General features: G+C 33.2%; 1 protein-coding gene across 1 annotated transcript; it reads left to right on the forward strand.

The window, feature by feature from the left end:
• The first annotated feature begins 303 nt into the window (after positions 1-303).
• Positions 304-1210, forward strand: LOC113723708 (fasciclin-like arabinogalactan protein 7). The gene has a single exon (XM_027246688.2). The coding sequence runs from the start codon at positions 440-442 to the stop codon at positions 1208-1210; it is 771 nt and encodes a 256-aa protein (XP_027102489.1). The 5' UTR covers positions 304-439.
• The last annotated feature ends 11047 nt before the right edge of the window (positions 1211-12257 follow it).

The following is a 12257-nucleotide window of genomic DNA, read 5'->3' on the forward strand; positions in this document are numbered from 1 at the left end:
ATTATTATCTGAACGGATTTGTTGCACATCAATTTCACCATTCTTTTGCAAATCATGAGTAAAAAAGAATTTTGGTGAAATATGTTTCGTCCTATTTCCTTTAATATATTCTCCTTTCAATTGAGCTATACAAGTTACATTATCTTCATATAATACAGTTGAAGGATTTTCTTTTTTGAAGGATAACCCACAACTCTTCCGGATGTAGTGGGTCATTGATTTCAACCAAACACATTCTCGACTAACCTCATGAATTGCTATTATTTCAGCATGATTCGATGAAGTGGCAACTAAATGACCAGCTACTACCCAAGACCAAAATTTTTTGTCCCTGGTTCTTCTATATACTTTGTCCCTAGCACTTCCAAACCCAGAGCCTCCTCCATCATCCCAACTTCAGCTTTTGTGTCTGAATTGCTCTGGGCCAGGAAAGGGGAAAATGGAAAGTAAATTGCTTTTCATGATTATTTCAATGTTGGTGGTTTGGTGCTCTACATTAGTCAATTCACAATTTGTTGGATCTCCTCCAATCTCAAGTCCAACACCAGCTCCAGCCCTAGAACACGTGAACCTCATACAGTTACTTTCTTATGCTGGTCCATTCCACACCTTCCTTAAATACCTTGAGAAGACCAAAGTCTTAGAAACTTTCCAAGACCAAGCCAACAATACTGAAGAAGGCATTACAATTTTTGCCCCAACAGATGATGCCTTCTCCAAGCTAAAGAACCCATTTCTGTCTAATCTCATCGATGATCAGATTAAATCAATCCTCCTTTTCCATGCCTTATCGCATTACTACTCCCTATCAGACTTCAAGAACCTTAGCCAAATGAGCCCGGTGATAACTTATGCCAGTGGACAATACACCTTGAATTTCACAGATGTGTCTGGAGATATATCTATTGATTCAAGATGGACTAAAACAAAAGTCAGTAGCAGTGTTGTTGCAACTGACCCTATCGCTGTTTATGAGATAAAAAATGTTCTTCTTCAAAAAGCAATTTTTGGCACCGACATTCCACCAACTGTAGTACCCGCACCTGCTCCTCATATTGCCCCTTCTGCAGATACCCCTGTTGCTAATGTTGGTGGGAGCAATTCGTCTCCAAAATCATCTCCATCTTCCTCTTGCAAGATTAGCAACTTGGCTATCTTAACTCAATTGATTTTGGCAATTGCAAGTGGAGTAGTTTTAATGTTCTCCTAAGGGGTGATTTGGTCAGCTTTTAATTTATATTGACAGAAAAAGTTCATTGATGCCTTCATTCCATTGAATTGATATAATGTACAAGAGTTCATTAATTAACTCAATTGATTTTGGAATTGCAAGTGGAGTAGTTTTAATGTTCTCCTAAAATAAAAAGAAGTGGCGACTAATGATTGCTTTGTAAATCGCTAAGAAATGGCTGTACCTCCATATGTAAATAGATAACCAATCTGAGATCTTGCTTTATGCGGATTAGATAAATATCCAGTATCACCATAACCAAGTAATTCATATTTGGATTTATTTGAATAAAATAAACAAAAATCAATTCTTTCTTGGAGATAGCGAAAAATATGTTTAATACCATTTCAATGTCATTTTGTGGGTAAGAAACCAAATTTTGCTAATAAATTCACTGCAAATGATATATCAGGTCTTGTACAATTAGCAAGATACATTAGTGCACCAATTACATTGAGATATGGTACTTCAGAATCAAGTGTCTTTTCATTTTCCTCTCATGGTCTAAAAGGATCCTTATTAGGATCTAGTGATTTGACGACCATTGGGGTATTTAATATATATGTTTTATCCATATAAAATCATTTTAATACCTTTCGGGTATAAGCAGTTTGGTGGACAAAAATTTCATCTTTCAAATGCTCAATTTGTAAATCAAGATAGAAGTTTGTCTTTCCAAAATTTTTGATCTCAAATTTCTTCTTCAAATATTCAACACTATTTTGAATCTCTTCACGAGTTCCAATCAGATTTAGATCATCAACATATACAGCAATTATCACAAAATTTGATCCATTTTTCTTGATAAAAATACATGGACATATTGGATCATTGGTATAGCCTTCTTTAGTTAAACATTTATTGAGACGATTATACCACATACGTCCAAATTGTTTGAACTCATACAAAGATCTTTGTAATTTAATAGAATAAATATATTTAAGATTTGATTTGCATGCTTCACGCATGTTAAATTCTTCGGAAATTCTCATACAAATATCATTTTCAGGATTTCCATATAAATATGCAGTAACGACGTCCATTTGATGCATACCTAATTTTTCATGTATTGTAAAACTTACAAGATATCTAAATGTGATAGCATCCACTATAGGTAAATACGTTTTATTATAATCAAATTTAGGCCTTTATGAAAATTCTTGGGTTACAAGTTTTGTTTTATACCTCACAATTTCGTTTTTCTCATTTCTTTTCCTCACAAATATCCATTTATATTCTACTGGCTTTACATCTTCAAGTGTTTGGATTACAGGTCCAAAAACTTTTCTTTTAACCATTGAATCCAATTCAGATTGGATCGCATCTTTCCACTTTGGTCAATCATTTCGACGTCGACATTCATCAACCGATCTAGACTCATGATCCTCGTCTTGTGCCATAATATCAAGTACTAGATTATATGCAAAAATATTATCAATAATTATTTCTCTTCAGTTCCAACTTTTTTCTGAAGTGACAAAATTTATTGAATTTTCTATAATTTCATTTTTTTTTCAAGAATTGGCTCTTTAGGAGCGACTTCTTCAGGAGGTTGAATTTTGTCATTAATTATTGATTTATCCACTCCTCTTTTTTTTCGAGAAATTTTATCTTTGGAACCAAGAGATCTCCCACGCTTCAGGTGGGCTTTAGACTCATTAGCATTTGTAATTTGTCCTTCGGGAACATTAATTTTAATCAGAACATTTTCAGTAGAAATATGTGATTTAGTAACTCTTCTGGAGTCATTAAATGTATCTAGTAATTGATTTGTAGTTTTTTACAAATGTATAATCCTTTGAACTTTTAGTTCAAATTCTTTAGTATGAGAATCAAGGAAATTCAATGATATTTTTCAAGTGATTTCCTTTTTCGGTTAATTTTTTTCTTCCCCTAATGTCAAAAAATGTGATTTATCAAAATGATAATATGCAAATTTCGTAGTAAATATATCACATGTCAATGGTTCTGTATACTTAATAATTGAAGGTAATTTATACCCGACATATATCCCCAAACTTCTTTGAGGGATTAATTTACGATGTTGGAACAGTGCAATTGGAACATGAACTGCACAGCCAAATATTCGTAAATGAGAAATATTGGACTTATGACCAAAAGTTAATTGTTGAGGAGAATAAGTATGATAACTTGTCGGCCTAATTCTCACAGATGTTACTGCATGTAATATAGCATGTCCCCAAGCAGATGAATGAAGTTTAGACCTCATCAACAATGGTCTAGCGATTAATTATAACCGTTTAATAAATGATTCGGTTAGACCATTTTGTGTGTAAACATAAGCTACAGAATGTTCAATAGTTATTCCAATGGATATACAATAATCATCAAAAGCATGTGACGAATATTCACCAGCATTATCTAGACGAATTTTCTTTATTGGAAACTTAATTATTTGAGCAAGTAATCTCGCAAACGCCAAGTTACAAGTAGATAATAAACATACATGTGACCATTTAGTTGATGCATCAATTAGCACCATAAAATATCGAAATGGTCCACATGGTAGATCTACAGATCCACATATATCACTATGAATTCGTTCTCGCAATGTAGGGGATTCAGCCTCAATTTTAATTGGTGATAGTTTAATAATTAATTTTCCTTGCGAACAAGCAACACAGAAGAATTCATTTGCTTTTAATATCTTTTGATTTTTCAATGAGTAACCATATGAATTCTCGATTATTCGACTCATCATTATAGATCCAGGATATCCGAGACGATTATGCCAAACTGTAAAATCATTGGGATGAGTAGACTTCTGCTGTACTAGGTGATAAATTTCAACTGCATTAATTTGTACATAATATAGGCCAGAAGAAAAATAGGGTAATTTTTCTACTACACATTTCTGCCCAAAAATGATATTTGTGATTAATAACAATTCTCTATTTGTCTCAGTCATTGTTTCGATGTGATATCCATTTTTACGGATATCTTTAAAACTCAATAAATTTCTTCGAAACTTGTGAGAAAGTAGTGCATTATTTACGATAATTTTAGTCCCTTCAGGAGGAAATAGAGTGACTCTTTCGGAGCTGTCAATTAATTTTGCACTACCACTGATGGTATTAACATTTATTTTTCCCATTTTCAAATAAGAAAAAGATTTTTTATTTTTCAATATAGTGTGCGTAGTAGCACTGTCAATAAGATAAATGTCATCATCACCATTATTTAATCTCAAATATTTGGTATCCATTTATTCTTCAGGATAAAATTTTTAAACAAAAATAAATATTAATAAAGATGCGAAATAAATATTGAATAGAAAGAAAATTGCATAAAAGATATAAAGTATCATAAAAATATCTAAACAATCATGGGATATTTGTTGACATCTTCAAAATGTTCAAAAAAATCAGTTACATCAAGATGTGTCATATCAGCATCATCATTGTCATTCTTTTGATCAATTAAATTTGTTTCAACACCTTTGTCTTTTTTTTTAAATGATACTTGATGGAGGTCAACAAGATACTCTGTCGTATGACAGGTACGGGACCAATGACCTTCTATACCACACCGGTAGCATTTTTCTTCATAAATTTTCTTTTCTCCATTTTTTTGATCGTAGTTTATAATTTTCACAAGGCACAAATCTACTACAATCGCGTCCACGTCAACGGCCTTCTCCGCGGCCACCTGTATAGCCCTATCCACGATCTCGACTACAATTTTGAAATTAAATTGCATTTGCTTCATAAAATGGACTTGCACCAGTTGGTTGGGACTCATGATTTTTCAGTAAAAATTCATTATTTTGTTTAGTCAGTCAAGAGAATACATACAATAAGTTCAGAATGCTTTTTAAATCCCTTCTCTCGATATTGCTGCTGCAGAAGCATGTTAGAGACATGAAAAGTAGAAAATATTTTCTCTAACATATCTTCATCAGTGACTTTTTCATCACATAATGATAATTAAGAAGTAATTCTGAATATGGCTGAATTATATACGTTGACTGATTTAAAATCTTGTAACCATAAGTGAAGCCAATCATATCGGGCTTTTGGAAGAACGACCAATTTCAGGTGGTCAAATCTTTCTTTCAAATCTCTCCAAAGGACAAAAGGATTTTTGATAGTAAGATACTATATTTTTAATCCATCATCTAAATGATGACGAAGGAAAATCATAACTTTGGCACGGTCTTGGTTTGAAGATTAATTTTTTCGAATAATAGTATTACCAAGACCCATTGCTTCAAGATGAATTTCAACATTCAATACCCATAATAAATAATTTTTTTCAGAAATATCAAGAGATACGAACTCTTGTTTTGTAAGGTTGGCCATAAGGAGTTAAAATAAGTTTATGGGTTAAAAATTTTACCTCAATAAGTAGACTGAAGTTGCCGAAAAAAACACGAACAGAATTTCGGCAGAATCTCGTGTTTCACTTTTATTCAAGGTAAAGGCTCCATTTTCACCTTTTTGTTCAAAAGTAGAGACTCGTGCTGATAACGTGTTGTAAAACTAATAAAATGAACTACTATAATAGGAATTGAAATAGTAGAGATATGGAAAATGATTTTTCTTATTATTCAAACTAATAAAAAAAGTACACTCAAGAGGTACCAAGGTACCTCTATATATAGGTACTACAAAATTAAAGGTACATCAATTCTATTAAACACTCATTACTACAAGAACATGAATAGCCATATGAAACGGTTCATCCAATATATAAATAGCTCTTATGGATTGAAATCGTTCATGCAATGTAATTCCTTTACATAATGTAGCAATGAATTATGAATTACTCCCATTGGAATCAATGAATTATGAATTGATCCTCTTGAAAATTTAAATGGACATCCATACTTTTAGTTGTTTCATAACACTACGCAGGCATATTCATTTTTAAAAAAAGTTGGTCCACCTTGCATTACGTGCAAAGCACGTGATATATTATCATAAAGTATGTGATTTATTACCATTTAGAAATTAAACAAATAAGTCTAATATCTAAATAAGCATGGCTATAAAGTCATTGAATTTGAGACATGCAACTAAATATAAGCATGTAACCATAATCCAAACTCCACACTATTGGATCTAGTAAATTTTTCTTGACAAAGTCAAACTCAACTCAACTTAACACATATATGGCCTTTATGTTGGCTTATTAAATCAAATTTAAAAAAATATATTGTGTTAAGTAAGTTATTGTGCTTGTCAAAATTTGTTTTCCAAGTCATCTAGTCTATAAATAGGAAATCTTATTATAGTCAACAATTGAGAATGGTGAAGAGTAAAGTTTGAAAGATTTGTACTTATGGCATTATTGATTTGTATTGTTGATTTATACCTCTTCTTCCACCTATATTTGTATGTGTTTAAATTGCCTCCCTGTGTACATTAATTTTTTTTCCCTGTATGCATTAATTTTATGAAATTTATCTTCTATAACTTGGTGAAAGGTTTTGAGTTCTACGTCTAGTATCAGGGCACTAGCACTGCTGGTCAGTGTTTAACCACCAACTGCATAATCAAGCACCAAAGATGATTCTAAATGCTCATCATTCGGTTGCCTGGTTTCTGGCTCGCTCCCAACACAACTAACACTACCATGCGTCAAAGAATTTCCGAAACATATATCATCATCTAGCCCAGGATTGGCTTCCACTTTCTTGTCTTCTCTGACTAAATTTTTTGTAATTCCATATTAATAAGAGAGGCTCCTATGTGTCCCAACATCAATTATTTTATCATTAGAAGTAGATGGATTTAAAAAAGTACTAAAAGTAGCAAAAGCCATTGACTTCCCTTCTCCACCAGATAGGTGATTAAATAGGTTGGTGTTCACTGCAACAGTAGAGCATGACAGTTCACTTTCGTGTAGATTGGAGATGGAACATAACGGAGTGCTTTCGACCACCGCTAAGAACAGTGAATATGAAGTGACTTTAGAACCATCCATTGTCAGTGGAGAAAAGTGAAAGATTGAGTGTCTTGTTATTATGTATGATTAATGACACATTGTTGATCTTATTTCACTTCCCCCACACATATGTTTATCTATGTCAATTAGCTTCCTTGCATGTTGAGTGTTAAATTTACCCTCTAGTTTTATGGTCAATTTTTAAGTTCTACAATTGGTATCAAGAGTCAGATTATGAGGTTAATGTTGGGCATTTTCGCTGTTAGAGAGTTAAAATACAAGGTTGCCCATTTTCATTGTCAGAGAGTTGGGGGCACAAGGGTTCTCCTAGAAGTATTTAGTTAATTGAGTTAAACTACAAGATTAGTCCTGAAGTATCTAGGATTAGACCATAAAATTGGTCCAGAATTGTCAAATTAATTACGGTGTTACGACAAAGATCGAAAAAGAATCCTATCAATTAATTATTAAAATCACAAAGTGATGAATTATCAATGAATTTGCATTAAATTGTGTAACAAAAATAATCTATCCAAGCACGTGAATTATTATATCAATTCAAAAGTACGTTGAGCAATGAAAAGAATCTGCCCTAATGCATGGAATATTGCAGATTTGCAGAGGTTAAAGGTCTCTGAAGATAGAGAATTCAAATTTGGTGTTAGTAGAATTTGCAAGGAAGATTATATTATTCATGATTGTATTGGACTTCATTGAATTGAGAGAGCTTGATTAAGGGAGATCGTATTGGCATATAAAATTTGTGAATTCAATTTTGTGAAGTACACATGGTCAACATATATGTGGATCCCTTCAAAATGGATTACAAGAAAATAATTTACTGGACTTTGATATCTAAAAGATTCAATCACTTAGTTTGTTTATACTACCTAGAGAAATTAACTTAATGAATGAATTACTGGGATCAAACGATAAACAGAATAATTCAAAACCAATGAAAGAATACATGAAATTTAGAGGAGAAGAAATTTAGAATAATATGGAGTAAACAAAATCCAATGATATAGAAGTTCAAAAAATTGAAACCCTAGTGCACAACTTTCATATTCTTGCAAGTTAATATTTTTCATGTCCATTGTTTATCATTTCCAAAAACTCTTTTAGGATCAAAAATCAAAAGATACACATATGCCTAATAGTTTATATTTCCAAAAAGATGCAAAAATACTAAAGCTATAACAGGAAATATCACCAAACACATCTGAGCTAAATTAATAGAGTGATGTTTTTTTAACTTTTAGATTTTGTGACTCTTCAATTTGTTAATTCATTATAGGAGAAAAATACCAATAACGCGCAACTCACGTGTTCCTATACTGGCAACGTAATATTGACATATAAAATCAAATCTAAAAAATAGAAGTTTCAATGTTATTGTTCAAACTTCGAAAAAAAAACTAAAAAATCGACTAATCTAATTTAAATTAGATTTTGAATTTCAGTAAAATGAAAATCGGTAAATTTGAAGAATATTTAATGTACAATATTTGGTAAAACAGTACAGAAATGGATATTAAAAATAAATAAATTCCCGAATTCTTAATTACCAGCTGAATTTCTGAAGTATGGGTGTGTGTGTGTCTCTATAACGCCTGAAGCAAAATGTCTGCGATTCAATGTTCTTTTGTTGAGAGCTTCAGGTTCCCTTTTCATGCTTTACTAAATCTCATTCTTGGACAAAAGGCTTGTAAATGGTTTTTAGAGCGAACCTCTTGTAGTTGGCTCGCAAAACTATGAAGCAAGTTATCTTGCAAGTTTTAGCTTTAGATTTAGGTCTATATCCATGTATGCAGTTCTACCATGCATTATTTTGGTTTTTCTTTCACTCCCTGCTGCTACTTTCTTGTTCTGTGGCTTAAATTGCATGGGTTCCTAACATTATTCTATGGCAGTGACTCCTATCTAGGGATAGCAATGGGGGCGGGTGCCCGCGGGAGACTCTTGGGGGGGGTTGGGGCGGGGGCGGGGGGGAATTATTTCCCCCAGCTTAGAAACGGGGTGGGGGAGTATACCCCTGCCCCATCCCCCACCCCGCCACCCACAAAACAAAAAAATATATATATAAATATATATAATATGTAAGTTAATTAGTTATAAACTTATGATAATGATATTATTAGTTAGATGTATTATATAATGTATATTAGTTTATGTAATATAATTGATATTATCAATTATATGAATAATTATACATATCTACTAATAGAATTTATTACTTAGTTATACTAAATTTACTAATACATTTATACTAAATTTCTAATTACACTTAATAGAATAACATTTTTTTCTCAAAAAAAAGCACAAACACAATAAAGAATTAGTGATTGCATTTGTACTAAAGTGAAAACTTGACTATTTTAGTTATATTTATTTCATCATATTGGATTGTATTCAAATAACTTCTGTTTGATTGTTTTTATGAGTTTCAATTGTAAAATTACAATGAATAATAATTTGGTAATGTATTGATATTTTAGTATTTGATTATTTATTAAAATTTAAATATAATAAAATTTTATTAACCCCGCAGGTGCCCCCGCGGGGGAAGCGGGGCAAGGCGGGACAGGGGCGGGGCGGGGCGGGGGGAGCAGGAAATGGGGGACGAGGCGGGGGACGGGGGGAACTAATAGGCAACGAGGCGGGGGGCCCTCCCCCGCCCCAACCCCGCTTCATTGCCATCCCTACTCCTATCTAACTAGATATTGTGATGCAATCTTAGTTTGGCATCAAAACTGGCATCTTACATTCTCAAGTTTGATATCATGCTTGTTTGAACTGATTTCATTGAATTTTGTACAGAAAAAACGATATGTGATCTAGTTTTGGTGTAATAATATTCTAGAGAAAATGAAAATTTTTTGCTTTACTACAATGGCATTTCGGATTTCAAGAATGTGTTAGGACTGGTCCAGGAATAAACAAACTAAAATTAGAACAAAATAAGCGGTATAACCGACCATATAATGGTTAGGCGATAGACACCAATCATATAATAATTAGGCGGTAAAACCGACCATATAAAAGAGTTGTAGCAACCCAATAAAGACAAATAACAAAGCAAAATAAAAGATATCAAAATTTACGTGGTTCGGTCAAATTGACCTACATCCACGGGTGAGGGAGGAACAATATTTCTACTATGAAAAAGAAATACAAAAACCGTAGGAAAGTGGTTTCTAGACCAAAATGGCACTTACAAAAGGTTTAGAAAATATTTCTAAATTCAAAACAAAAGAGTCTAAAATATTTGACTATAAGTGGGTTAGATGACCCAAGAAAATAATAGCCCATATAATACTCTCTTGAGTGATGCACCTATCTTCACCACCAAGCCCATACATTTATAGGTCTCGAAAGAAAGAATTCCTTTCTTCGATGTGGGATGAAGGAATTGGAATTCCTTCCATAAGAACCGATGTGGGACATGCCACATCAACAAATCTCCACCTTGGCGTGTCTCCAACATCGATAATAATAAAACTGCTCCACCTTCTCCACATAAGCCGCAATAGGCCAAATCACCAATAACGAACACCAACCAAATCCAAGCACTGCTTGAACTTGTAAACTGGAAAAGGTTTCGTAAACATATCAGCAGAATTTTCCTTGGTATTGATCTTTCGATCAAGGGCTTTCCCTTCAGCAATGATATCCCGGATAAAGTGATATTTTATATCAATGTGTTTCGTCCTCTCATGATACATCTGATCTTCAGTCAAGTGTATGACACTTTGACTATCACAGTAAATAATAGTAACACCTTGATGTAGACTAAACTCGCTAAACAAACTCTTCAACCACAAGACTTCTTTGATTGCCTCGGTCACAGCCATATATTCTGTTTTGTAGTAGACAAAGTTACGACAGGCTATAGAGTAACTTTCCAACTGATAGCACAACCGCCAATGCAAAATACATAGCCTGAAAGTGATCTTCTCCTGTCAAGATCCCCAGCGTAATTTGAATCTACAAAACCAATCAAAGTGTTATTATTTCTATCAAACTCCAAACATGCATTTGAAGTACCTCGCAAGTGTCTGAGAATCCACTTCACACCCTGCCAATGTGCTTTAGCAGGACAAGACATATATCTGCCAACAACACTGATTGCATGTGAGATATCTGGACTAGTACAAATCATTGCATATATAATACTGCCGACTGCACTGGAATAAGGAACCCGTGTCATATAATCTTTCTCTTCATCTGATTGTGGTGACTGAGCAGCAGATAACCGAAAATAGCTAACAAGAGGAGTAGATACTGGTTTAGTATCTTTCATGGCAAAACGCTCCAAGACTTTTTCAAGGTAATTTTTTTAGGTCAAGAACAACTTCCCTACTCCTCGATATCGCTTGATATCCATCCCAAGAATTTTCTTAACTGCTCCCAAATCTTTCATTACAAATTCACTATTTAACTACAGTTTCAAAGTGTGAATTTCTAACAAATTCTTGGCAGCAATGAGCATGTCATCAACATACAGTAACAAATAGATAAAAAAACTCATCATCTAACTTTCGGAAGTAAATACAACTATTATACATGCTCCTCAAATAACCATGACCCAACATAAAGAAATCAAACCACTTATACCACTGTCTTGGAGACTACTTTAATCCATATAAGGATTTCTTCAATAAGTAAACGTGATCTTCCTTACCTTCAATCTCAAAACCCTGGACTTGCTTGATATAAATTTGTTTTTCAAGTTCACCATGCAAGAAATCTATCTTAACATCAAGCTGCTCTAACTCCAAATCATACATGGCAACTAAAGTAAGTAAAACACGAATAGAGCTATGTTTAACAACAGATGAAAACACATCATTAAAATCAACACCTTGTACCTGACTATAGTCCTTTGCAACCAATCGTGCTTTATACCTTACATTTTCAACTCTTGGAATACCATTCTTTTTCTTGAAAACTCATTTGCATCCAACAATTTTCTTATCTGAAGGCGGCTTTACAAGAACCCAAATTTCATTCTTATGAAGAGATTCAATTTCTTCATTCATAGCAATCAACCACTTTGCAGAATCATCACAACAAAGTGCTTATGAATAGGTGGAAGGCTCACCAACTGCATCAG

Source organism: Coffea arabica, chromosome 2c (assembly GCF_036785885.1).
Source record: "Coffea arabica cultivar ET-39 chromosome 2c, Coffea Arabica ET-39 HiFi, whole genome shotgun sequence".
In the NCBI taxonomy this organism is placed as follows: domain Eukaryota; kingdom Viridiplantae; phylum Streptophyta; class Magnoliopsida; order Gentianales; family Rubiaceae; genus Coffea; species Coffea arabica.